The 27,843-nt window shown below is 53.5% G+C and overlaps 2 protein-coding genes and 1 long non-coding RNA gene across 8 annotated transcripts in view; 1 reads left to right on the top strand and 2 right to left on the bottom strand.

Moving 5' to 3' along the window:
* DMAP1 (DNA methyltransferase 1 associated protein 1) lies at positions 1–9,208 on the top strand. Its single transcript, XM_019957620.2, has 11 exons — positions 1–128; positions 259–408; positions 951–1,042; positions 1,291–1,486; positions 6,957–7,115; positions 7,237–7,404; positions 7,681–7,866; positions 7,966–8,037; positions 8,338–8,410; positions 8,573–8,868; positions 9,096–9,208. Exons 2-11 carry the CDS (start codon positions 304–306, stop codon positions 9,153–9,155), a joined length of 1,407 nt encoding a protein of 468 aa, XP_019813179.2. The 5' UTR covers positions 1–128; positions 259–303; the 3' UTR covers positions 9,156–9,208.
* A 368-nt stretch (positions 9,209–9,576) lies between these two features.
* The window catches only part of ERI3 (ERI1 exoribonuclease family member 3), a 130,841-nt gene continuing 112,574 nt past the window's right edge, over positions 9,577–27,843 (bottom strand). For all 6 annotated transcript variants that reach the window (XM_070786678.1, XM_019957622.2, XM_019957621.2 and 3 more), the window contains one exon: positions 9,577–10,103. In XM_070786678.1, coding sequence (XP_070642779.1) covers positions 10,021–10,103 — 83 coding nt within the window. In that variant the 3' untranslated portion in view covers positions 9,577–10,020. The remainder of the gene's footprint in view (positions 10,104–27,843) is intronic.
* Positions 18,906–24,770, bottom strand: LOC139182257 (uncharacterized). Its single transcript, XR_011565905.1, has 2 exons — positions 19,570–24,770; positions 18,906–19,061 (listed from the first exon to the last, which is right to left on the bottom strand). It is a non-coding gene; the product is annotated as an uncharacterized lncRNA (long non-coding RNA).

The following is a 27,843-nucleotide window of genomic DNA, read 5'->3' as shown; positions in this document are numbered from 1 at the left end:
ACGCGCACGACCGGAAGTTTCTGTCCGCGGCTTTCAGGAGATAGTGGAGCCGCTGGGCCGCAGCCGGGAAGCTTAGATGTGGAGGCGCTGAGACTTAGGAGACACCTGGGGCCGTTAGGGAGACTCAGGTGGCGGGACACTGGTGGGATCCCGACCTGACCCTGGGCCAGTCTCGTTCTCGCGGCCCGCCTCCTCACCCCGCCCCCACTTGGGGCTGAAGTGGCTCCGCCTCCTGATCTGAGCCTGGTCCCTCTTCAGGCACTGACCCTTGACCTCGGGGCGCTCCCCCATCCTTTGGGCGCGATGGCTACAGGCGCGGATGTCCGGGACATTCTAGAACTCGGGGGTCCAGAGGGAGACGCAGCCTCTGGGACCATCAGCAAGAAGGACATTATCAATCCGGACAAGGTAGCAGTGGTGCCTGGGAGTTGGGTAGCGGGAGTGAAGTGGTGAGGAGTGACACAGAAGAGGGCTCGAGGAGAGATGGGGTGCCGCACGAGTGAGACGGGCGGTAAAAGATATGACACAACGGCATGGAGAGCATGTGTCACCGTGGTGAGGTGGGACGGAGGAGGGGGACACCCGTGGAAAGTGGTGGGGACCAAGAAAGTGTGACGCGTATAGGAGAGGACCTGGAGAGTGACACTTGTGTGGGATATTTGGGGGAGGGGCATCAAGTCGGGGTGACCGTGCTGAGATAAGGGAGAAATGTCTTCTCCTCTGCCAGGTCGGGCTCTGAGGTTAGCGGTGTGGTGGGGAATGACCCACTCGTACCCAGGCGCCCCTGGAGTGGGTTTCTGTGCCTTCGTAGTGTGTCATGACGTGTCACAGTGTGAAAGTGTGTCGCTCTACCTGTAGGTGCTGGTTTGTTCAGGGATTGAGCTGGGCTAAAGAATTTTCAGGAAAGGGAGTTTAGGCTGTGGTTTCTCTCCTGTGGTTTCCCTCCCCAGAAAAAGTCCAAGAAGTCCTCGGAGACACTGACCTTCAAGAGGCCCGAGGGCATGCACCGGGAGGTCTATGCACTGCTCTACTCTGACAAGAAGCAAGTATTAGAACCCCAGGGCCCCAGGCTTAGGCCCCTGACCAACCTGCCTGTCCCTAACTCCTGATTTTCCCAGCCAGTTTCCTCCTCACTCAGGGCTCTTGCTTGCCCACTAGGATGCAGGAGCGTGGCTGTCTCACTCCAGGCCATGACTTCCTTGCTCTAGGGTAGATCAGCAGCCTGGATCCAAAGGCTCTCTCCACACCTTCTGACTCTGTAATTTCTCACCTCCTTAAACCTGCTCCCAGGGACGCGCCCCCACTGCTACCCAGTGACACTGGCCAAGGCTACCGCACAGTGAAGGCCAAGTTGGGCTCTAAGAAGGTACGGCCCTGGAAGTGGATGCCATTCACCAACCCAGCCCGCAAGGATGGAGCCATGTTCTTCCACTGGCGAAGGGCAGCAGAGGAGGGCAAGGACTACCCCTTCGCCAGGTTCAATAAGGTGAGCCACCACCATGGGGACATAGGCCAGGGTTGTGCCTACCTGCTCTGAGCCACATGCCTGAGCTCTCCAGTCTCCTGGTTGGCTCCAGAGGCACTCTCAAACCAGGTCTCGACCATGTTTGCCCACTCAGTCCTTGGGACACATGCCTGCAGGGTCTTCTCTGCCCGTGGAGTCTGGTCCTCTCCTAGCTCTGCTCTGATTTTTGGTGAGCTGCCTTGGCCTTTCAATTGTTGCTGTTCTTCAGAGCAATGTCCTAGGTGCTCTACTCTGCTCACTCTCTACTTTCTCCCTAGTGTGCCTCATTTACACCATGACCTCAGTTACCCTCTCTCTGCCACTAACCCCAACTTAATATCTCCAGTCCAGAGCAGCAGTTCCCATATATCCAGTCATTTGCTTACCTCTCTCCCTAAAGGCTCCACAGGTACTTCAGATCAAGTGGATTTCCGTTAGCAGAACTTACCACCTTCCCTCTGCTCCCCACCCGTAAACCTGTTCCCCACATCAGTGAATGACACCACCATCCACCCAGTTACCCAAACCAGAAATTTGGGACTCATCCTTAACTAGTCCTCCTTTAGCACTCATATTATTTCAGTCAACAACAGAACAAAGAAAGTAGGGAAGACGTACAACAAACGTGGAAACAAATAAGTTGGATTCTTTCAGATAGGACTGATCAATGAAACCAGGATATGAAATGAGATAAAGAGGGAACTTGTAGATGTAGAGGAGGCCTAATTTAGGTAGGGTGGTCAGGGAGGGCCTCTCTGAGAAGCTGGGATTTGAGCTAGACCTCAGTGATACATCTCGTCATGAGTCCTGCTGATGGTTTCTATATAAATGACATCTGCCTATGTTCTTCATTCTCTGTACCAGCACCCTAGTCCACACTGATTTTTCTCTGTTCTAGATGACTGAGGCTCAGATGGAGCAGGGCCATACCCAGACTCACCCAACCAGGGAGAAACAGAGCTGGGCTAGGCTAAGATTCCCTAGGCCATTGTTTAAGCCACTACACAATATGGACCCCAGTCCCTGCAGCTTAGAGCAGCCTAATCTTTGAGCCTGAAAGCCCAGGGGGCTTGTAGCTGGACTCCCAAGTCCTGACTTCTTTCCCCTCAGCTAGTACATCCGCTTGCACCTGGACACGTTCCCCCCAATGGCTCACAGGCCTTTCAGACTCAGCATGTCCAGGTGTGACCCGTCATTCTCCCCCACACCCCCAAATTTTCTCCACCTCACCACCATCTTTAGGCCCTTCAGGTCCAATGGAGGGAGAGGCTGGAGATGTAAGATTGAAAAGGGATATCCAAGAGGTAAGAGGTTTGAGGTGGGGGAGGAAAGGTTGGATGAGACAATTCAAGGTGAAGACAAAAGAGTGTTCATTTTATATTTCGTAAATACTGCTCCATGCCAGGACTTCCCTTGTAGCTCAGTGGTAAAGAATCCACGTGCCAGTGCAGGAGATGTAAGTTCGATCCCTGGCCTGGGAAGATCCCCTGGAGAAGGAAATGGCAACCCATTCCAGTATTCTTGCCTGAGAAATTCCATGCACAGAGGAGCCTGGTGGGCTACAGTCCATGGGGTTGCAAGAATTGGATATGACTTAGCGACTAAACTATGTGTGTGTATACATACACATACACACACACACATATATATAAATATAAAATTTTTCTTATTCTTTTCCGTTTTAGATTATAACAAGTTAATTGGATATAGTTCCCTATGTTATGCAATAGGACCTTTTTTATCTGTTTTGTATATAGTAGTTTGTATCTGCTAATCCCCAGTTTCCTAATTTATCCCTCCCCCATCCCCATTTGGGAACCATAAATGTGTTTCCTGTGTATGTGAGTCTGTTTCTGTTTTGTGAACAAGTTCATGTGTATCATATTTGGATTGCACATATAAGTGATATCATATGATACTTGTCTTTCTCTGTCTGACTTCTCTAGTTGCATCTATGTTGCTGCAAATGGCATCATTTCATTCTTTTTTATGGCTGAGCAGTATTGCATTGTGTATATATACCGGTTTTCTTTATCCGTTCACTGTCAGTGGGCATTCAGGTTGCTTCCACGTCTTGGTTGTTGTGAATAGTGCTGCTGTGAGCATAGGGGTGCATGTGTCTTTGAAATTAGAGTTTTCTCCAGGTATCTGCCCAGGCACAGGATTCTGGGTCATTAGGTATTGAATTGACTCTTGAAGGATGTCACCAGGTAATAGTAGGAAAGAGTACAGTGACTTGTTCAGGCAGAGGAGTCATCGTTAGCAAAGACATAAATGAAAAATCAGTCATGTGTATGGGATGCTGTGGGCATTTCCCTGTTGACGAAGCCTGAAGTCCAGGACGGAACAAGGGAGAAGAGGCCTGAGAGGCTAGCAGGGCTGGGTCAGGCAGGGCTGGGTAGCCAGGCTCAGGAATGGGCTTTGCGCTGTCTTTGGGGAGCCACTAGTAGGTTTTAAGTAGAATGGTGTCAGGATCACATTTGAGTTTTAGAAAGCTTGTGGTGGTTATGGGTGGAGAATGAAGCCACAGTAAAGGAAACTAAGCATCTTCCTACCAACGCTGCTCATTCCTGGGGTCGTGCTTTCAGTCTGTGGCTCCCCAGCTCAAGCCAGCAACACAAGAGTTACCTGTGACAGCATCTTCCCTCACCTCTTACGGCCAGTTGTCACAACCTGGGATGTTTAAAGCCTCTCAAGTGTGTGCCCTTTTCTTTACCTTCTGCTGCTTTATTTCAGGCCTCTTCACTTCCTACCTGGATTATTTCTTAAACCTGCCAGGTGGTCTCCTAAGTTCATATTTCACCCCCTCTGTCTTCACTGTTGCCAGGGTGGTCTATGTAGAAGAGAATCATGATCTCACTCCTCTCTTTAAAACTAACTTTCTGGCTCCCATCACCTACAGGATGAATTCCAGACTCCTTAGCGGGCGGATAGGCCTGCAGCAGCTCCCCTCTGCTGACTCTCCAGGCTCTCTTAGGCCTTTCCCTGTCTTGCCCTTTTCTTGTTCCCCTAATGTGTCCTGATGCTTCAGGCCATTTCTCTCTCATCACTGTTTACGTGGTCCCCCTGCTTAGGATTCTCTCCACTGCATTCCCTCACCAGTTCACTTCTATTATACTTAACCTTAAGGCTGAACCAGACCTCATTTATCTCTTCCCTGTCAACCCTTGTCCCAGGCTGAATCAGGTGTCACTCATTACACCCTAGGCATACCTTTGTCATCAGTTTTGCCTCACTGTACTAAATTAGTTTTGCAGCTGGACTGTGAGCTCTGAGAAGGTAAGGCCCATCTTACTCAGCACTGTGTCCCTAGCATAGGTCTAGCAGACCCACGATATTAATAAATATTTGCTGATCTCTCTTGCTTGACTGTGAACTTCTTTTTATTTTTATTGGCTGCGCCATGTGGCTTGTGGGATCTTACTTCCCCAACCAGGATTCAAGCCTGGGCCCCAGCAGTCAAAGTGCCAACTCCTAGCCTTTGGACCACCAGGGAACTCCCTGACCATGAGCTTCTTGAGAACAGGACCAGCTACACTGTTCCTGAGTATATATTTTTTTAGTTAAATGGAATTAAAATGCATAGGAGGGGTACTTAACCAACTGCAGAGAGATCCAAAGGATGAGAAGTTATCTAGGTAGAAGGAATGTGGAAGTGAGAAGGCATTTGGGGCAAGAACAACAAAGGCTGAGGGGGAGAGCCTGGTATATTCCAGTAACTGCTAGTCTCTCAGCTGGAACTTAGGGTCCATGAAGGACAGTGGTTGCAGAGGGAGGCCAGGTCACTTACCATGTGTTCACTGATTGATTCAATAAATATTCATTGATACCTACAGTGTGCAGGTCCTGTGCTGAGCCTAGAAGGTAGGAAGTGATCCAGACAACCCTTGCTCTTGGCAAGTTTACAGATTATCTAGAAGGCACTTTCAAAGTATCAGGGAGCCTTTGAGGGGTTTCATAAGGGATGGTTGGGTAACATCAGTTATATATTCTAGAACAGTGCTGTTCAAATTATCTGTGATAAAGGACATTTTAAAACATTTCCCAATTCATCAGAGACTACTAAAGATAGTAAAATTGTAAGAAAAGACAAAATATCAGTCCATGTTTCTTCTCAATTATTTAGCAGCAGATGATGCTATAAGATTGTTGTAAAGCTTTCTAAATGCTTACTCTCGTTTCTGTACTTACTGTAGACCAGGTTTGCAGCAGCACTGGTCTAAAGGCTGCCCTTGAGCAGTGTCAGAGAGGTCACATCTTGGCTGCAGATGGAGAATTGCCCAAAGAGGATTAAATGGAGGCAGAGAGACCAGTGGGGAGGCTGTATCTCTATCCAGGCAAGGGGGTAGTGATGGTCTGGACACGGGCATGGCAGTGGAGAATTGGGAGGTAAAAGACACAGATTTGGGAAAGAGGAGCCGTCTCTGGGGTCGCACAGAGTCGGACACAACTGAAGCAGCTTAGCAGCAGCAGGGGTTCAAGGGTAAAGGTAGGAATTAAAGATGCCTCCTAGGGTTCTTGCTTGGGTGATGCCAACATTGAGATCTGAACTGGAGGAGATAGAAGTTTGAGGGAGCACAATGAGCTCAGTACTGAACATACTGAATTTTTTATTGAGGTATAACTGTTATATATTAGCTTCAGTTTAGAAGGTAATGATCCCGTATCTGTATATACTGTGAAATGGTCACCCCAGTGAACCTGGTTAACATGCACCACCTGAACACACTCATTGAGATGTATGGAGGACCTCCAGTAGGAAATGTCCAAGAGGCTGCGGGACATGAGGGTTTTGAGAGCCAGTGTCGTTTGATGGAGAAACTTCCCTGGTTCCGCCTAGCACTGTCTCCTTCCTGGGGTCTCTGACTGACAGACCCAGCCCATAGTGGTGCTGTTTCCCTGAGGGAGGTCTGGAGGACAGGGCATGGGGGTTGGGATGGGGGTTTATGTGGGGGGTAGGATTCAGGTGCCTTTTCTATAGAGATGAAACCTTGGCCGACTTGGGGAGCTGCAAGTCTCCCTGTCACCACTGGGTGGCAGGAGTGCTTCAGACAAGTGTTCCCTGCTAGGGGCTCCTGGACCTTTCTCTGAACTTAGCCGTCTGCCCTACTCCAAGTTGACAACCTTGGACTCCACAGACACGCTTACCCGTGGGCCCCTCACCTTAACCATGGGGTCAGGAGCGTGTGTTTTGTGCAGTTGGTCTCCTGGAGTGGATCCAGAGGTGGGCGACAGTCCTGGAGCCTGCCAGGGCCTTTGGTCAAGCCGTCAGTTTCTTTCCTTGCTCTGGAAACATCATTTCCAGGGGTCCTGTGCAGGGTCCCAGGCAGAGGATCTGCTTTTGTCCAGTGCAGGCATGGGCAGTGAACAGGAGGGACTGTGGTCACGGGGCTGCAGCCTGTGCGACGTGCCGTGACCGGGCGTGCCCATCCCCCTCCCCGCCCGCCTGTAGACAGTGCAGGTGCCCGTGTACTCAGAGCAGGAGTACCAGCTCTACCTTCACGACGACGCTTGGACAAAGGCAGAGACCGACCACCTCTTTGACCTCAGCCGCCGCTTTGATCTACGTTTTGTCGTTATCCATGACCGGTATGACCACCAGCAGTTCAAGGTGAGCTGGTGCCTTGTTATTTGCATGTGTGCCCAACCCTCGGGCCCGGCAGGCCACTAGCTTCATGCCTGCCATTTCACACACCTCTGAGCGTTTGTCTCTCTCTCCATGTCGTCCTTAGAAGCGTTCTGTGGAGGACTTGAAGGAGCGGTACTACCACATCTGTGCCAAGCTTGCCAACGTGCGGGCCGTGCCAGGCACAGACCTCAAGATACCAGTATTTGATGCTGGGCACGAGCGACGGCGGAAGGAACAGCTGGAGCGTCTCTATAACCGGACCCCAGAGCAGGTCAGCCTCGAGTCCCACAGACTCTTCTCCAAGCCCTGAGACCCCCAACCACCGCCTCCACCCTCCACGCCCTCGGCTCCCCTACTGCCCCCGCTCCGACCCCATCCAATCCCACCCTTCACTAGCCACCCTCCCTGCTATAGCGCTCACGACCCCCTGCTGCTCAGAGTCCCTCACAGACAGCCCAGCACCCCCCCCCACCCCAACCCCCCCGTCTCCCTCTGTCTGTCGCTGCCGCTTGAGTTTCATGCTCCTCTCAGCGTCTCTCTTTCCCAGGTGGCGGAGGAGGAGTACTTGCTGCAGGAGCTGCGCAAGATCGAGGCCCGGAAGAAGGAGCGGGAGAAGCGCAGCCAGGACCTGCAGAAGCTGATCACAGCGGCAGACACCACTGCCGAGCAGCGGCGCACGGAACGCAAGGCCCCCAAGAAGAAGCTGCCCCAGAAAAAGGAGGCTGAGAAGCCGGTGTGGAGACTAAGCCAGCCCAGCTTAGGGTGGGGGGCTGGGACTAACACTGGGCCCTCTCCCAGTGACATCCTGGTCTCCATAACTGCTCCTCCCCAGGCTGTTCCTGAGACGGCAGGCATCAAATTCCCAGATTTCAAGTCTGCGGGCGTCACGCTGCGGAGCCAGCGGGTACGTGAATCACCTTCTTCTCTGTGTCTGGGCCTCAGCTTTATAGCCTGAGCGCTGTGGGCCAGGGGCCTGGAGCAGGTGGAGGCGGACACACCAGGATCTCAAGGGGACGCCAGGCTGAGCTCAGTTTTCAGCCTGTTCTACTCACTGGTTGTTTCCTTCTGTGACCCAGAGTTGCCTCTAGGGGTTAACTTCTCTTCTAGCCCTCCCCACCCCGACCCAATTCCTTTTGTCCCCTTCATTCTAAACCACTTGTCGGGAGAGGGTCCCGCTTGAGCTGAGCTGCCTGGGTCATTGCAGATGAAGCTGCCCAGCTCTGTGGGACAGAAGAAGATCAAGGCCCTGGAACAGATGCTGCTGGAGCTGGGTGTGGGTGAGTGTGGAGGCTGGGCCCCTCAGGATGGACCTTCCCACCAGAAGGGGCCTCCGCCCTCCCCCACCTCCCCCCCCAGGCGAGGTTGTGGATGAAGGCCAGGCGGTAGGGGGCAGTTCTTGCTGCTGGCCTCCCACCACCGTGCCTCCTGCCCGCCCACAGAGCTGAGCCCAACGCCCACGGAGGAGCTGGTGCACATGTTCAATGAGCTGCGGAGTGACCTGGTGCTGCTCTACGAGCTCAAGCAGGCCTGCGCCAACTGCGAGTATGAACTGCAGATGCTGCGGCACCGGCACGAGGCGCTGGCCCGGGCTGGCGTGCTGGGCGGCCCCACCACCCCGGCGTCGGGCCCGGCCCCCGCCCCACCTGAGCCAGCGGTGTCTGAACCCGGTCTTGGCTCTGACCCCAGCAAGGACGCCATCATCGATGTGGTGGGCGCACCCCTCACGCCCAATTCGGTAAGAGGCTGGACTGACCAGGAGAGCTCCAGCTGGCCCTGCTAGTGAGCACACGCACGTGCATGCACGGGCCCCACCCCCTCTAGCGCCCGAAACGGGATCATCGCTCTGAGGGGTTCTCAGAATGAGTGGGTGGCCAGTGGGCGTCACCTTCCTGACGCAGAGCAGGAAACACGTGCACCAAGCCCGAGTCCAGCCATTGATCTCGGCACCTTGTGTCTCCTCAGAGGAAGCGGCGAGAATCGGCCTCCAGCTCCTCTTCTGTGAAGAAAGCCAAGAAGCCATGAGAGGCCCCACGGGGTGTGGGACGCTGCTGTGTAAATAGAGCTGCTGAGATGGACTGGGCTGCCTCCTTTTCCTTCTCACCGCTTCTGATGCCCCTGGCTGGGAGGGTGGCCAGGAGGGGTGGCACTGGGGCTTGCCTACGCTGAGGCCCTTGGCAGCCCTTTAACCACTGACCGGCTCCCCCAACTCCTGTATCCGGGAACACGCGTCGTTCTACACTTGGTTTGGTTTGTACATAGCAACGACTATACATCCCAGCTGCCTTCTAACACAGCCTCGTGCTCAGACAGTCCCCGCAGCCCTGTGCATATTCAGAAAGAGTCTCAGGTGCTCCACTGATGCCATCTCTACTGGTGGCCTTGAGCACAGGGCAGCCTGGCACCACTTGGTCCACACACACACACACACACACACACCCAGGGCCTCATTTCCCCGACTTTATTCAGTGGCACGTTCACAGCAGGGACGGGGGCAGACACAAGGTGGGGCCTGATCTGTCCTGGAGCCCTGGGGGCACCACACACCATGCACTACAGATGGGAGGGGGCACAGGGGGGCTTGGTGGCCCCAGCAGAAGCCTGTGTATTGGGAGGAGGCGGTGAGGAGGAGGTCCCCCAGCCCAGGCCCACAGTGGGAGGGGCTGATACTGGGCTGAGGTTGAGAGGTGGGGGTAGGGGGCACAAAGTGTCTGTTCCAGAGGGGCCAAGTAGCCAGGCCTTACCCAGGGCAGAAGCCCACAGGGCGGGCTGGGGGACACTCTGGATGCAGAGCTGTGCCACTCTCCCTTTGCCCCTCTGGTGAGGGAGAGGAAGGTTCTGGGCTGGGCCAAGCAGCTACCCTGTCCTGCCCCATCCCATCCTCGGCCAGTCAGAACGGCTTTGACGTCTGCTTGAAGATAAAGCCTCGATACGCGAGTGTCTTCATGATGTTGGCAATGTTCTTGCAGTCATCTGAAAGGAGGGAGAGGAGACAGTTAGGTGGGCCCCAGATCCTTCCCCTGTGGGCCCACAAGTGCTCCTAAACGGGTGTCGTGGGAAGAAGGATCAGATTCAGGAGCCAAAGGCTCTAAACCAGGGGGGTCCTATACCCAGGTGGCAGCATCTCCAGCTTCAGGTTGGGTCGGCAGGAAGCCTGGTCTCAGGGCCTCTCAGTCCCATAATTCATGCTGGAAATTGGCCGGCATGTCCCGCCCGGCCCCAGTGGTGATGTATGGGCGCCGTCGCAGTAAGAAAAAGGCAGAGTAAATGTGTAATTTCTCCCTTGACGGCCCCCGGCCGCTGGGCGATCCTTCTTGTTGCCGCCGCGTGGGGACGGCCCGTCCGCCACACTCCGTCTTCCCGCCACCCGCCTTGATGTCTCCATTTCATTACTGTGCGGCCATTCATCACACCCACGGCCAGGGTGACTTTGCCGGCACTTCCGTGTGTGTGGGAGATGTGGCCCAGGACATAATCACTGGTGACAAGGCACAAGCCTTGGCACTTCCAGTTGGGGCCCCAGGCTCACATGCTCCAGCAGCAGCTGCCTGGGTGCCTGGTTCTGTGCAGCCCCAGCCAGAAGAGAAAGGCCAGGTCTGTGGTCCTCTCATGCCCTGGCCAGCAGCCTTCTACCAGACGTGCCCGTGGAGCTCAGCCCAAGCTTGCTCTCCTTCCCAGGCAGGCTTCAGACCCTCACTCTGGCAGTATCTCAGATTAAAGACATCTGCGCCTGCCAGATGCTGGCAGCAGTCTTCAGTATTGATTCCTATGAGAAACTCCATGGTGAAAGCCATCCCAGACCCCAGACGCAGGTAGCCACAGGCACAGGTACTCGTGGAGCCTCAGTGTCATGGTCATGGACCAGGACTCCCTTCACCACCCCCCTCGCACATCCCATAGGTGGCTCCTATACCACAACCGGGACCTCAGCTGCCACAGCTCTTACCAGATCGATGCTAGGACTGCAGAAGTATTGTACATCGATGTCATAATCAGGTGTGGGGGGTGGTAAGGTCAAGGTGAGGTCAGGAGGCCCTGCATAGGTCAAGGACCAACCCCTTCCAGTGAGCTCCCAGCCTCTCCTTGCCAGGATCTTAGACTAGGAAAGGGGACCGGCCAGAGCGAGGATGCCTGTGGGAGCGGGGCAAGTCCGGTCACCAAGCCTCATGCCATCAGTTGGACCCCAGCTCTGCAGACCCTGCACGGAGCAGACAAGTCACACATAGTCCTGTTTCTCAGAGCTCAAAATGAAGGTAACCAGCTGGGGTGGATGTGGGCACAGACATGAGACCCCAGGCATTTGGGAAGCCGTGAAGGCTAGTCTGAGGCAGAACAGTGCGAAGACAGATGGGTGGGTAGTGGCGGCCATGGCAACTCCAGACGTGACCCATCCTTGCGGTTTATGGGCCGGACACGCACCCCGCTCAGCTGCCGCCCCGTCATTTGTCTCCCTTAGTGTACGCCTAGGCTGTGGGGGTAGAGGGTGGAGGGAGGGGGCTGCGACAGGAGGAGCCAGGCAGTCGAAGGGGAATGGGGCAGGAACGGCTGTGCAGGAGGGGTGGGTGTGGGAGCAGGACAGAAGGGCCTTAACGACAGGGTCGAGGAGCTGTGATGGTACTGTTGATAGGATGATTTTCTTCCCAAGTAAATCTGGCCTTGTCAGGGCACCTCCAGTCCTTCCTGTCTCTGACACTCTGGGGACCACGGCCACTGTGCATATTAAGAATAAGTCCCCTCGTTATCTGCAATTACCCAGCGGCCACACACCTCATTTCTTCCAGCAGAAAAGAAAATTAGTTTTCTATTGACTTCATCTGGCTCCTCCCTCGTTGCTGGACAAATCACTCAATCTGCCTCCCCTGGCCCAAGTGAAGGTGCCCAGCCCCTCCCCCCAGGCCACCAGCCATCCAGTGGGCGAGCGCTGACCTCCCACCTGTGCCTGGTCTGGGGCTGGGTGAAGGTCCACGCACCCTAGTCTCAGCCCTGACCTCTCCTCACTCTACACCCTGGAGGGGTTCATCCACATCCTGAGCTCCAGCTACTTCTGGAAACTGCCTCCTGAGCTCCAGACCACAGATGCAGATACCCCAGGGACATCTCCTCCTAGATTCACACACAAACTCAAAACGGCCAGCAGTGAGCTCGTTTCCTCCCCCCCGCTCCTTCACTCTCCCGTGTTCTCCACCACAGTGAATGGCACCCCAAAATGTCCCAGAAGAAGCCCGATTCAAGCCTGGCATCCTGCCTTCTCCCCCAGTCCAATCAAGCATGAACTGAAGGCTTTGTCGTCGTCCTGTCTCCTCTTCTTCCCTTCACTCTGGCACCACCTCCCAGTCCAGAGCCCAGCATCTGCTCTTCCAACAGCAGCTTCTCTTTCTCCCCTTTTAATCCATTCTCTCACAGCCAAAGTGATCTTTTTCACACAAATCTGATCACGTTCTTTTCTCCTTAAATCTCTTCAGTGGCTTCCCTGCCCTCAAGTCTGCACACTCATTACGACTTCAAGGTTAAAGGGATCCTGCAAAACTGGATCCCTGCTATCTCTGGTCTCACCCCTGCCACTCTCTACCCTCAACCCCCGGATTCCAGCCTCAAGGGGCCACTTACTGTTTTCTGAAAATGACAAAGTAGGTTTTGGAGTCAGATAGACCTGTTTCTAGTCTTAACTTCGCCCGTTGGCTGTTGCCCTGCGGCAACTGCCAAGTCTCCCCAAACTTCAGGTTCACCGGGGTTATGATAAGAGGTGCCACCTGAGTGTTATGTGAGGAATGAGCGAGTGAAACCGCCACATGCCTGCACGTGCTTTATGTTTGGAATATCTCCTCTCTTCTTGACGGGTAGGTAAGGATGCTAGTTTTCAGGATGGTCCAGTGGTGAGAAGGTGTGTACTGTACAATCTGTGGCATAGGTGACATAGGGGCCAGCACACTTGGAAAAACCACTTATCACTCATGGCACAAACTCTGACTACTGACTTCATCCACCAGGGGTTCCAGAGTCTAACTTGTTGCAGCTGGTCTATCATAATGAAGAGAGACCCAGACTGGGCTCATTCAGCAGGTCAGTACTACTGCAGTTTTGGGCTTCCACCCCTGGAAGCTGACCTAAGAGTCAGTACTCCACTGATCAGCACAGACACAAATCTGGGCTTTTAATAGTAAGTCAGATCGAGCTCCCGGTGAGCCTGATAACAACATGGCCTCCCAGGAAGTCCTCGGCTTGAAGCCCTGGGTCAGCAGTCCCATCTTGTGGCCCATCACTGAGCAACTGGGAACAGCCTGAGGCTGTTCTGGGGGGTCAAGAGCAGGGAGCCTTGTGCCCACAGCAGAGGCCTCTAAGAGTAGGTCTTCCTCACCTCCAAATTCTAGAAGACTAACCTGTTTTTATGTTCCTACAGGATCATCAACTTTTGACAAGACTGCCCTCATCTTTTGGGGGGCATTAATATTTTTAATGTTGGCATTAATTCTTAATGTTTTTATATTGCCAAGGCTGTAATGGGGGTGGGGGCTAGTTGCCTACATCCCGCAAAGGTGAGTGGGGTCAGCACTTAACAGGATGAGCTTGCTGGCTGGGCCCAAGGGTAGTCAAACACCTGCTTGGCAAGGTAGCTGCTAGTGGAGGGCGGCTCAGACCGCTCAGGACAGCCTGTGAGAATTTACACAGGGCAGCTCCCTGCGGCTGACACGCTCCAGCTGGTGCCCTTGTCTGGGACCTGAAAGAGGACAGGATGCGGAGCCTAGGCCAGGCCACCCTCAGGAGGGAAGGGGCCCCAGGAAGCTCTTGGAGGGCCATCTATTCATACACTCATTCATTCAGCAAATACACTGACACCTCCTGGGTGCCAGGTGCACAGGCCCATGCTGGGCCACAGCCTGCAGACCCTGCAGCTCCCTGCCCTCGAGGAGCTTCAGAGACTGCAGCTACAAGTGGTGCAGCGTGAACGATGCTGTGAGAAAAGCAGGCACAAAGGATCAGGAGAGGATTCCTGGGAGGAGTAAATAAAAAATGCAGAGGAGGCTAGCCAGCAAGGCGGGGAGGTGTTCTCAGCATAGTGAACAGCACAGGAACACTTTCATATGGGAAATGTGGAGTGTTCCCCCAAATTTAAGATGAGCAGATGGTGGGTGGAGGTGATGTAGAGGAGACAGGGGAGTGGCGAGGTCAGCACTGGCTGGCCAGAGGAACTCCTGCAGAGCCCCAGATGCCAAACTAAGGAGCTTTAATTTCTTCATTCTGGGAATGATGGTGAATACACATGTTTGAGGAGCATGATAGGCTCCAATCTGAGTTTCAGAATTATCTTTTGAGGACTGGAGGGGTTAACCCAGAAGGCAGAGATGCCAGCTAGCAGACTGTACTATGTATTTCTGGTCCAGGTCAGAAATACTGGCCCAGAACAGGCCAGTGATGGTGGAGATGAAGGTGGAGAGATAATGGTCATGTGGAGAAGCGGATGGAGGCAAGAGATTTTCAGGAAATAGAATGAGCAAGACCTAATGAACTATCATATATTTTCATCTAATACTCTGTTTATAAAAACTTTGACTTTTTAGTCTGCCTGGAATTTATTTTTGTATGTGGTGAGTAGAAGATCTAATTTGCTTTTTCCCCTAGTGGATAGCCAGCTGTCTTGTCACCACTGACTGAACTGTCCACACCTGCCCCACACTTTTGAATGATCCCCCATCACTGTAAATATATACAATTTCCATACGTGGATCTGTCAGACCAGGAAAGAGAACGAACCTGAAATGACCAAAGAGGCAAATCATCCTGAGAGGACACCTGGAGCAGAACGGTGACAAGCTGCTGACCTGAGGAGGCTGTGAGGCCTAAAGGACCTCAGACACAACCTGAGGTCCCCTGCCTAAAATGCTCAGCATGGCAACACACTGTATAGTGATCTCCTGGAGCCAGCGAGGAACGGGGCTGGAGCACACAAAGCAGGGACCCACGAGATGACCACGAGAGAACAGTGCGAGAAGCAGGAACCATGACAAGGAAGATGGCAAGAACCTGGCGCACGTCAACATTCTAGAACCTCATCCCGTCTCCGCCTCCTTCTGCTAGGATGTCTTGGCCGCAGCATGCCTGAGCACAAAGGGTCAGAGGGACTGCCAGAGCAAATTCGTTCCCAGCCCCACGTGGAACACACTTACTCTAAGAAGTTATTCGCTGTTTATCTGAAACCCTAATTTAACTGGCATCCTATGTTTTTATTGCTAAATCGGCTACTCAGTGCTGGGGGCAGCATCTCAAGCTATGGCTGGGCGCAGTTCAGGGCACAGCAGCAAATGGGAGCTCAGAAGACAGGAGGCCAAGGCAGGGAATCAGGACTAAGCCAGCAGAGGGCCCCTGTGTATCCCTAGATTCTGGATTCGAATCCAAACTCCATCACTGGACAACTGTGTGAACACGAGCAGATTACTGTACTTTATTTAACCTGTGTTTCAGATTCTTCTCTAAAATGGGAATAATAATAATTATAGCAACTACTTCCCTCAAAGGGTTGTTAAAAAGATGAAATGAGTTTTTATTTGTGAAGTGCTTAAAACAGTGGCTGGGTTAGTTATTAGTAGTAGTATTGGTAGTGTTATTCCAATAGTATCCAATGATAATATTGTTATTCCAACAGAAATACTCTGCTATCCCCCAACTCCCATTCCTTGTCCCAGACGCAGCCCACACAGTCCCCTGGACCCACAGACAGGGTGACCTTGGCCCTCCGGAAACGCCCCACCCCAGACACAGATTCCCTTCTCCCCACCAGCAGGGCTCCTGCAGCTCCCTCCCCTCCCCCCAGACAGGGCCCTCTTAGCCTCAACTCCAAAGTGACCCCTTCTTCCAGCCAGCCCCCGCCCCCCGCACAACCCCCCTCCACCCCACCGAGGTGCCTGGAGGTGCCACAGGGCTGATGGTGAAGGATGACGGTGGTTCCACAATAAGGGGAAAAGGCAATTTCATCTTGATTAGCAGGCGATTTCTCTCTCCGTAATAAGCGCGCTCCAAATAATTAGCGTGTTTTACGTAATAATGAAATTACAGAAATGCAGTCCACTTATTCAAACAACTCACCATTACCATATTTTTAAATATTAGACTTAATTAGAGTTTATCACTTCAGAGAAGTATGCAGACCGAAGATGTTTTTAAAAAAATCCTCATAAAGTGTTTATTAAGCGCTGGTAAAGCTGGGATAATGATGTGTTTGGAAATTAAGGCAATCAAACACTTACCGCCGCTCCTGGAGGCCGGGCATGGAAATGAGGCCATTACACGCCCATTACCCGCCAGCTCGCAGCCACTTGGGGGGCGGGGAGAGGATGCGCCTGGCCGAGAGGGCACAGTGCCTGGAAATGCCTGTGCCAACAGCCCAAGACAGCCTGACCAGTAAGCAGAATCACTTATAGGCCACTGACATGTGGCCACCAGGAGCCTGACTCAGACTTGGCCAGGCAGATGACTGGACAGGTCCCAAATGCCAAAGGCACCCAAGACTAACCTGGGTCCAGGCTCCCAGGCCTGGCAGGACACGTCAACTCCATTCAAACCCCAGTGCAGTACGGGGACAGGAGCCCCATCGGGCAGCCAGAGACGTCAATGAAAACAGGTGGAAGCTGAGGACGCTGCGGACCCAAGTGTCCTCTCCCGATTCTAGGCCACACAGGAAGGGGAGCTGGCATGGTAGAGGGCGGTCTAGGAGGAAGCTGGGGGACTGAGTCAGGGGCCAGGCTCAGGAACACACCTGGGGACAGACCCGGACTGGGCAAAGTAGGCAAGAAGGGTGGCGGGAGAGAGGGGCGGGTGGCTCCAGGCCCCATTTATCCCGGTGAATAACTAATTCCAGAATTTATAGTGCTGGGTTTTTGTTCTGTGGCCATTTATATATGCGAGGGGAGGAAATGAAGAGGCAGCGCGGACGCCACATCTTTCTGTGTTATTGCTTGTCTGCCATTTGCAAATCATTATTAATTGTGGGCCCTGGTGGCGGGCCGGGCGGGGGCCGGGCCGGGTACATCCACATAGCTCTTCATCAAGGACCCCAGCCGCTGCCCCAGAGAGCCAATTACCCCGCCCTGATTGGGATCAGATAAAGAGGGAATTTTTACAAATTAGGGAATAAATAGAATTTCCACACAGGGCGCGGGCAGGACCTGAGAGGCTGTAATGAAAAACCATCCGTCACCATCAGCGCGGACTGGGCACGCAGCCCCGGCACTCCCTCCCTGTGTGGGCCCGCCCTAATGCTCAGGGGCCCAGGCATGCAGGTCTAAGGACACCCCAAAGCCCTCCAAGGCCTGGAAGCAGGGAGAGGAGTTCCCACTGGGGCGTGTGTACACCCTCCGGGCTCAGCTCTGACACTATCCCTGTCGCCTCATCCTTTCCCTGTCTTTCTCTCCCTCAGGGTCTTGACAGGAGGAGACTGAGGCAGTCCTGAGTTGGGGACCACGGGGCAGAGACTACATCCATGCCCCTCCAGCTACCGCAGCCCCAGGGCAGGGCCCCAGCCCCGTGGACCAGTCACTCTGGGCTCCCATTAGCGCTCCTCCCCTTGGATCATTAAATATGTATATCTTATTACACGCCTTGTTAGAGTATCGAGCTCTATTGACTGATGATAAATCCTGAGCCTCGTCCTGGCCATAAATTTATCTGGAGATGATGAAGACTCAATAATCTAGTCAGGCAGATAATATCATCGGGCCTTAAAAAAGATCATTACATTATATGTCAGAATTAAAAGTGAAATACACCGTAGTAACAGGGCGGCTGCTCTGGCCATTACAACGGGTGCCGGCCTCCCCCTACTCGTCCCCGGCCAAGACCCCACTGGGGTAGAGGGGCCAGGAAGCCTCACCTTCCTCTTGGCTCTGGACGCCAGGGCTAAAAGTGCTTGATAACCTAAGGCCAAGTGAAGAGGATCTGGCGTGGGAGGGGAGCAGGGAAGAAGTGGCCACTAAGAACTGCGGAGCACACCCACCATGCCTGGCAGCCTCTTCTGCCCCAACCAAGCTCCCACCTTGGCCTGTCCCTAGGGGTCTCCTGTGGAACTGTCTTCTGGGGGCCCTGGAGTGGCTCCACTGGGAAGGTGATGGGGCTTCACCTCCTTCCAGAATGGCCTGACCAATGAGGGCAGATTCTTTCCAAAATGGACACCCAGGATACAGAGAGGTTAGGCTTGTCTGCATGCCCCAGACCCACGGCCAGCAGCCTATCTGAGGTCTGTCCTGTGAGCATGCACTATCAACACAGACCATGGCCACCTCCCTCCCGGGAGCCCTGCCTGTCACGGCCTCTGCATCCTGTCGTTTGAGAACCTTGCTGCCAGCTTCTTAGTGTTTGCTGTCGGCAGGAACAACCATCTCCATTACGTCTTATTTTCACCCATTTCCACAGTCACACCCTGCACCTTGTTAACCTCCTCCACTGTTCTTCCTTTGAAATACTAAATTCATACATCCCTAGTTACTGACAGTAATACACTTTTTCTTTCCCCTCACTGGAACCTCAAAACCATTTCGATCCCTCATCTCTCCAGGTACATCCCCCTCCTGGTCTCCACCTTTCTCCTCTGTTCACTGTTGACTGGTTATCCAACAGCCACTCCCTCTCTGCATAGCTAATGGAGCCTGCTGACCCACTCCCTTCACTGACCCAGGGGGAACCCCCAGGGTCTGAGCCATTTGTGGGGATCCTAACCCCTTGCCAGTCATGGGTTTAGGAGCGGCCAAGCATTCTTGCTACTGGGATATGATGGTAAGTTTGCTGAAAGACCTTCAAGGAAAATTTATTGACTCTTAAGAAGAGAAGCATGCGGGGGAAATAGTCCTTTATATTCTGGCTGGATGTTTTCATGTCTGTACATCATGTCTGGGACCAAAGAAGCCATCTCCCAGCCTTGAGGGCAGTTAGTCTGTGAAGAACATGCTGAAGATAAAAGAACAGAAAAATGAAAAAAAATGAAAAAAAACAAAACAAACCTGGGTCCTTGATGACACTGCTGAGATGCTAAATGAACCAACCCTACGATAACCTTACCTCTCTGGTGACGTAATAAACCCTCTTATTGTTTAAGATTTAAACTGGGTTTTCTTTTTCTTATAGCCAAAAGCATAGTAACTGATACAGAATGTAAAAGCAGGAAAGAGAGTGAGAAAATAAATCAGGGGAGGCAAGGGCAGCAAGGGCACTATGAGGCTAGGGAATTGGTAACCCCTGTTCTCTTAAAATATTTGCTCAAACTGTTTTCCTGCTATATCTCAGGATACAGGCCATGTTACCATAAAGGCTAAAAAAAGTCAAGCTTAGATGGGAACCCAGGAGAAAACAGAGGGAAGAAAATACAACTTTACTGAGAAAGGATTTTAATGTATGTGACGTGCAATTTAAGTAGAATTTTTAAAGTCCCACAGCAACACAAAGTCAACAGACTCACTCATGGTTTCTTCTTTCTCCCCTGCCCTTCTTAGCAATGTCACTTCCAATTCATAGATTATCTCATGGTCCAAAATGGCTGCTGATGCTCCAACCATCACATCCACATTTTAGGAAAGAGGAAGAAGGAAAAAAGCAAGACTAACGTACTTTCCAGCTTAGTCATTTCCCTTTCAGTATTGCTCCTGAAAGGGACAAGTGTGTTCAGTGTGTTCAGTCCCACACACTTTTCTCTTTATCTCACTAGCCAGAACTCAGAGATACAAACATCTAGTTGCGTGAGAAACTTAAAAAAAAGTAGCATTTACCTGGGTACACCATGTTGCCCCTAATTATCCAGGGGCTCTATTTAATGAGGAAGAAGGTCAGTGGCTATTGGGTACATACCAAGTAGTTTTGGTCCAGGCAACGTAACTGATACATCCCATTTTGGAGCCTGGATTCCACAGTCCATCATCTCAGTCCTTTCTTGCCCGTAGTTTCAACTCTCTTGCTCCCTTTTCCTCCTATCACCCTCGCCTGGAAAAACCAAACTCTGCCTTCTTTCAGCTTACATCTGGGCTGAGTGTGACTAGAGAAAATAGTAACCTTACAGGTTCATGTGACTCATAAAATCAGTCATCAACCTCACCTGGGTGTATAAACGCCACCCCATTTTCTATGTGCCTGATCAGTGTGCACGCTCTTTTTTTCCTTAGTGACAATTTCACGTTTTCTCTACTTTCTACAACTCTCTAACCCCTACCCCCAACATCACCCCTGACTGCCTCACCCACGCAATCTTGTCCCCTGCTTCACAGGAAACACAGAAGCCAGCCCCCTGCACCTGGGCCGGTCTTTGCCTTTCATCTTGATACAGCAGAGGAACTGTCCTGAGGTTACTTCTGAAGCCCACCCTCTCCCCAACTCTACCTGGCTTCTAGAGTCTACCCTGACTGCTTTTCAGGGGTCTTACATTGTGAGTAACCCCCTTTCTCTGTGATATAGCTTCAGTGGGCTGACTCAGGCCTTGAGACTCTTCTCTGGGTTTCAGTGACACCACCCTTTCTCCCCTCCCCTCCTCCAGCACCCCCGTCCATGCTGCCTTTTCTCCTTACCCGGTCACTGGCCTTCTTCCCTTTTGACTCTCTGCACTCTCCCTCAGCAAACGTACCTGCCCCTAAGCTTTACTTACCACCTATCTTCTAATAGTTTCTCAACCTGCACACCTACTACTCTTCTCTTGGTCCAGGCGTCAACCTCTCTCGACCAGGTGACATCACTGCCCCCTGTCCACCTCCTCCTCCATGGTGTCCTTCTAAGCCACAAATCCGGTCATTTCACTCCCTCTTAAACCCCTTCAATGCTCCTGGAACAGAAAGGACATCAGTGGAAATGTCGTGAAACTGAAATAAGGCCTTTTGTTTAGTAAGCAGTAAGGGACCGATGCTAACGGCCTGGTGCTGATGGTTGCACTGTGACTGGGCAAGAGGCTAACACTAGGGAAAGCTGGGTAAGAAAAGCTTCTGCCAACAGAAAACCAGTTCCAAGTAAAAAGTTTTAAGAGTTCATAATTCAAACAACAGACACCCACCACCACCACCACTTTCAACAAAGCCTCATTGCTCTAAGGACAGTATCCAAACTCCCACACTCAGTTCCAGGGATCTACCCAGGGTCCCTCTCGGGCCTCATCTTTCCCACACTCCTGTCGGACTGTGGAATTCAGCCTCTTCTCCCTCTTGGCTTTTCCACATGCTCTTCCTTCTGCCTGGGAAGCTCTTCCACTGCTCAGCCATCCTGAGGGACAGAAGTTTGCTGCGGTTTCCTGAGGTCCTTGCCTGCACCCCCATGTTGACATTAGGAACCCCTTCTGTGTGTTCCCACAGCACCCACTGTTCCTCCATGTGACTGCCTCTGTCACCCCCTGCTGGACCACAAATCCCTTGAGGGCACTCCTGTTATCTCCACAGAAGCCCTCAGTAAATACGTAATAAGTGGAGGAAAGGAAGGACTGGAGGAAAAGTAAGAGGGAAGGATGGGGGGACAAGATCACATGAGCCTACTCTAGCCCTGATACCTGCCGCCTGCAGCCCAGACAGGCCCCAGCCCCAATCCTGCCCCAGGTTCCCATGTGCTGGCAGCTTCAGCTCCTTCCCCACCTCCACTCATTCGAGTATCTTTATTTCCCCAAGATCTCCTGTGCCAGGAGACAGATTGGGACCTGAGCTCTCATTGACCTGGCCAGCCCGTCCTGAATCAAGACTTCTAGGGGCAGAAGGAGCAGTGTTGGGGCTCCACAGTCCCTGCCAGTGATGCCCTGGAGAAGGGCCTGACTAAGCCTGGGGACTCTGGGAGGGGGGGCTGCCCTCCCTAAGCCCAGTCCCACCTGGTAAATATTTCATCCTCAAGCTGCTCAGCTAATCCCTATTAATTTCAATACCGCCGCCTTGCCTGGCTCAGCTCCCAATGCATTATTTATCCCCTTTGTTTGTTTGTCGCTAACAGGTGGGCCCCAGCGGAGGCGCTGACTGGGGACAAGCCCACTCCATCACAGTGTGGCTGTGAATTAATCATGAGGACTAATGGGAACCACCTCAGCTCCAGGCACTTCCCTAGCCCCCTCCCCCTGCCCTGGCACCCAGGGGTGGGCCTGAGCTGTCTCAGCACAGTTTAACTCAATTCAAAACAACACATTTTATCCACTATCTACCCACAGGAATCAGACACTATGTTATGCTTTGGGGACACAAGCTGAACAAAAGAGACATAAATTCCTGCCCTCAGGGAACTTTCCATCTAGTTCGGGGGAGGGGGAGAAGGGGGCATTTAACAACTTCTTAACGAGGACTATGACTGCAGGGGAGGGGACTTGACCGAGGCTAGGAGTCAAGGACTCTTCGTTGAACAGCAAACTGAGCTGGGCTCCGAAGGATGCTGCTGCAAAGTCGCTTCAGTCGTGTCCGACTCTGTGCGACCCCATAGACGACAGCCCACCAGGCTCCCCCGTCCCTGGGATTCTCTAGGCAAGAACACTGGAGTGGGTTGCCATTTCCTTCTCCAATGCATGAAAGTGAAAAGTGAAAGTGAAGTCGCTCAGTCGTGTCCGAGCAGACTGAATTAGGCTAAGGGTGGGAATGGGGGCTCCCAAGGAAAATAAAGCCAGGTGGGAAAGCCCTGAGGTGAATGAAGGCATGGCAGTTTCCAGAGAATGAGGGAGGGCGCTGTGTGCTGCGGTACAGGGGGCATGAGGAGAGAGGCTTCAGAAGGGGCCCCTACATCAACAAGGCCCAGCCTGGGTATGCGCCTCTCCCTAAGTGACCAGCATTTGTCGCAGGAGACTAGCACCGAGTCCTCCCAACACCTGGATACAAGCACACGCTCACACCACCTCTGCTGACTTGAGCAGTGTCTGAACCGCTTGCCCTTTGTGCCCGTGGCACTGGACAAGTGATCAAGACTATAAGCCTTCAACTGCACAGATCAGGAGATTCAGGTGAGCATTTGGTCTGGAGGACTGAGGCGGCCAGTGCGGGCCTCTGAATGCCCGGAAGCTTAGGTGTGGCAGGCCAGGGCTGGGAACACTGACTGGCCTCAGCCACCATGCTCACATCACCTCCCAGGAAGGAAGTGGCCTCATCTCTGAAAACTCAGCACCAGACTGGGCACCCAGAAGACCCCAGCAAACACCTTCTGAATGAATCACTGCACAAAAGTGAATGCTCACCATCTCCCACAAAGATCTTTCCCCAGACACTCCCCTCAAAAGTTTCCCAGAGATTTATATAGATAAACGAGCTAACTCATAGTCAGGGTGGTACAATACTTTCATGGTAAGCCTCACAGGTAGGAACCATCATCAATCCTACTTTAAAGAGGAAGAAACAGAGGCCCTGGAAGGTGAATGACTTACCCAGGACCACAAAACCTGAAATGATGGGTATAATCAGAATGAGGTCAGCATGGCTCCAGGCTCCTGGCAGGTCCATAGATCTGCCCCTTCTATGGAGGGATTTCCCCCGGGAATCTCCCTTAGTGACTCCAGGGACCCCCAATCTTGAGAGCAATCCTAAAAGGGACCTTGTTTATGAGCCAAATGTAGCTCTGCCAGGGCAAAGACCTCACAGTGCACATGGTTGGGGGCTTTAATTCTATTCCAAGTGGCCACTTTGAAAATCCATATGTCTCCAGGCTCTCCGTACATCACGGTGTCAAGTCATGGAGCAGTGGCATCCATCAGCAGCTCCCAACGCCAGGGCCTGGGTGCCCGTATGCCTGGCCTGATTTCACCCCATGTGCCTGTCCTAACTAGGGGCTGCTCTGGCAGCATTACCCACGCTGTGAGAAGGCTCAGGCTAGCCTGCCTGCTTGACCCAGCCTCACCCCTGACCCAAACGCCTCCTCTATCCCCCTCAGTCTCTGTTTTCTTGGAGCTAGGCAGCCAGCATGGAGGCAGCCTCGATAACTCGCTAACGTGCTGCCCATGCTGTTCTTAAAAATTTATGACTGTGCAACATGAAAAATCCGGCTGAGGAGCCGTCATTAGCAGCGCTGCCTCCCTCCCCCACCAGAGCCGCCCTCGTAAATTGAGATTTATGGCTGCAGCAGGCAGGGCGGGGGCGCGTGCAGACGATGAGGATGTTGTGGGGGAGACAGGAGAAACCGATGAGGCCGCGGAGGGGCCGGTGGCTCCCCCCTGCGGCAGCTCCGGTTCATCGCAGTCTGCGGAGATACCTACCGAGAGCTGCGTCTGGCCTGGGGTGTCAGCCGTGAGCGGAGGCTGATTCCCTTTAGCCGCCGCACTGGAGGGGGCGGAGCCTATCTATGTCAATCACTGGCTCCTTGAGGTCTTGGGCCATATCCTGAGGTCCAGGTGCCAGCAAGCGAGGGTCTCTTAGAAGGATGACTTGGGGAGGGGGAAGGTTGGACCGAGGGAGGAGGCATCATCTTTGTTGGGGTCACTGGGTCTGGGCCCCCCGCCCCCCAGTCCGTTTCTCCAACCAGAGGCATCTAGGTTGGGCTGTGACTGTGGTATGCCAACCAGAGAATAGAAGGGAAGGGAGGGAGGGAGAAGGATGTCAGGAACCCTTCAGAATTCCCTCTCTTGCTAAGGCAGGCCTGAGGAGAGGATGTTACAGGCGGGACGGCAAGGATGCCATCAGTCTCAGAGCCTCCCCAACCAGAGCCAGGCTGGGGCTGAGAAGAGGAGGTGAGACCGCGAGCCCGCACCTCCACGCCCACCCCCCGCCCCGCGCCGCAGGCCCTCCCTATTACCTCCCCTCCGCCTACCCCCCTGCTCACTTAGCCCTGTCAGCCAGGCCATTATGAAATTGGGGTTTCATTTACAGACTAATTAAACATTACAGCTTGTTCACAATTACAACGCGGGGATGAGGGAGTAACTAATTACGGAAGAAATGAGCTAACATTTATCTCTGCTCCCACCTCCCTCTCCCCCCCCTCCCCTCAGTCCGGCTTCCTCCCGCTCTCTGGTCAGTACCAGCTCTCAAGGCTTATTACCTAGGATGGGGGACTGGAAGGGCCCGATACCCACCCACCCCAGACACAAGGTCAGACTATTCCCAGCCACCCCAGGGGAGGGGCTTAGTTCCCAGGGCCCTGCCGCCACAGTCAGGGCTTTTGCACAAGACCCTGTGGGTGTACGGGACCCTGTGATGGTACGTGTGGCCATACGAGGGTGGGGTTCTTTGGTGTATGAGTATGACAGCACTGTGGAGCCACACGACTCTGCATCTTCATCTTTGGGGCAAGGTGTGGGGCTACAGATGATGATTTCTGTGATGGAGTATGAAGATGAATGATCCATGCCCTGAGCCCCAAGCCCCCAGGGCAGTACAGGAAAGAACCAGGAGGCTGCAGGAGGTGATGGTCTAAGTGGGCCCCAGGACCAAATTCCCCACTGGGCGACCTTTTCCAGTCAGCCAGAAGCAAGAGAGGCGGCGGGTGACCCTGCCCTGGGGCTCAGCTCGTCCTAGTCCGCCAGCTGGCCTTGGCTTCTGGCCAGATTTGCACCCCCCAGGGCCCAAGGAGCCTCCTGAGGGGTCCTGGGGTGCCCCCTGTGGGCAAGAGTCCTGGGGTCTGGCTGGCTTGCCGCAGAGTTTAATAATAGTAACAGTGAGAGTAAGCGTTTCCATCCTTCCTGCCTTTGGGCAGAAGAAGAAAGGAAAGAGGAGGGAGAGGAGGGAGTGGAGGGAGCGGGCTGAAGGGAGGCTTTGAGGCCTCAGAACTCACATCAAACGGCCGGATCTGGGCCTAATTGTCTGACCCCTGCCCCTGCCTTCAATCAGCTCTGCGGCTCCCCGCCCGCCCCTCGCCTAACTAGCAGCCATGTTCTCCTCATTAGGACAAGCTCCCCTTGCACACGTGTCCCCGGACATGTCCCCAGCACTCCCAGCTCCCAACCCTGCCTGGTGGGAGGGTACAGCAGGGACCCAGTTTTGGAGGGGCTCCTGGGACACCTGTACCCTCGGCCACAGCTGGCTGGCCTGAGCGGCTCAGCACCTCTCCCTGAGCAGCGGGGCCCCGGAGGCCACGTGCTGTGACACGTCCCTGGGCTGGCTCAGCCGCTGTGTGCATTCTGTCCTCTGTGTGTCCTTCTTGTTACAGCCCGACTGTCTCAGACACATAGCTCCTGAGGGTGAGCTGTGTTTGAATCCCGTCCCCTTGGGGCTGGTTTAGCCTGGCAGGGGGTCTGCTGTGGGCCAGGGTCTGCATTCAGAGGCCAGGAGCTGAAGGACTTTGTCGGCCTACTGTGCATGGATGGTTCCCTTAAGCAGATCCAGGCACAGCACTGTGTGAGCGTCTGGGGCTGGTGGCACGGCAGGGAGGCAGGGGAGCTGGGTGGTGAAGAGCTCTGACCCTAGAGAGACGTGTGTTTGAACCCCAGCTCTCCCACCTCCTTGCTCTGCTGCCCTGGGTGTGTGACAGCTTTCCTCAGCTTCCTTAAATACGATATAGGTGACAGCCCCAATCTCACAGGGCTTGAGGATTCACTGAGGTAATAGGTGTAGAGTCCTCTCTACTATAGCCGGCACCAGCAAATCTTATGAAAGGATACAGGTGGGGACGGTGGATTCGGACCAGGACAAATTCCCTTCTCCACAGGCCTCACTTTGCCCAGCTGGGTCAAAAATGTCAGGGACAGAAAGAGCTGTGAGGAAGGGTTCAGAGCCCTGGAGGAAAAAAAAAGAGCAGCTCCCAGGGGACCCAGCTGATACCAGGGGCAGGAGCTCCGATGCTGGAGCCACAATTTGGGGGCAGGGATGTCACACAGCAGTGTCAGGTGGGAGGGCAGGGGCCCAGCTTAAGGACTGTCAGGTGGCATTGAGGTCAGATGAGGCAGGTTAGCAGGGCTGGTCCATGAGACAGAGATCGTCCCTTGAGTACTGAGGGCTTGGGAGGAGGGGTGCTAGGAACACCACGGGAGTGCAGGCTCTCTGGGTCACTCTAGGTATTCGTTCTCAAGGTACCAGACCTATACGGGACTGGGGGAAGGGCTGGACTGGCCTGGGCCTTGACATTGTCTCTCACCTTACACCAGTGGTAATGACTTGCATACATTGATGGAAACGCAAACTACAGAGATTGTGTTTTTCGGGGAGTGAAGGTGGGGAGAGGGGATAAGGAGAAAAATAAACTGAAATGAAGTCCGGTTATCTCCCATCTGTGGCTGCTCCTAATCCCCCAGCCCAAAGGAATCCAATGCAGCCCCTTATCTGCCCTGTCAATCACTCCATCACCGCCCAGTGCTTGGTGGGCACCGCACGCCCTCGCACACACTCAAGCACATGCTCACACATGTACACACTCACTCCACGACTCTTGCTCCGACACTCCCGCCCACCCCAGCCCATTACTCCTCTGAGTAGGAGCAGCCAGCACGCAGGTCCTGCCAGATGGATGCAATTTGCATAATATCAGCAGCGGAGGCTGCAAGATCACCAGGGGTCAGGGCGCTGACATCCCCGCACAGTCTATCTGCAAGTGCTAATTTGGCCGGCATTGATCTGTCTTTCTGATTTCTTTGTCATTTACGTCAGCGATGGTTTGACAGGAGATACAGAGAGAGACAAGGGGAGGCCAAGCCGGGCCTGGGGCTAGGGAGGTAGGGAAACAAAGATTGTACTTCCCAGTGCATCATACACACACAACACACACAGACAGACGCCAGAACCTCCTCCACCTATCCACCACTCCATCCATCCATCCATCCATTTCTCCATCTCTTGTATCTGGCAAGGGCCAGTTCCTCAGATGTTCCTGGGCTCCGAGTGCA

Source organism: Bos indicus, chromosome 3 (assembly GCF_029378745.1).
Source record: "Bos indicus isolate NIAB-ARS_2022 breed Sahiwal x Tharparkar chromosome 3, NIAB-ARS_B.indTharparkar_mat_pri_1.0, whole genome shotgun sequence".
In the NCBI taxonomy this organism is placed as follows: domain Eukaryota; kingdom Metazoa; phylum Chordata; class Mammalia; order Artiodactyla; family Bovidae; genus Bos; species Bos indicus.
This window is presented reverse-complemented; position numbering and strand designations above follow the sequence as displayed.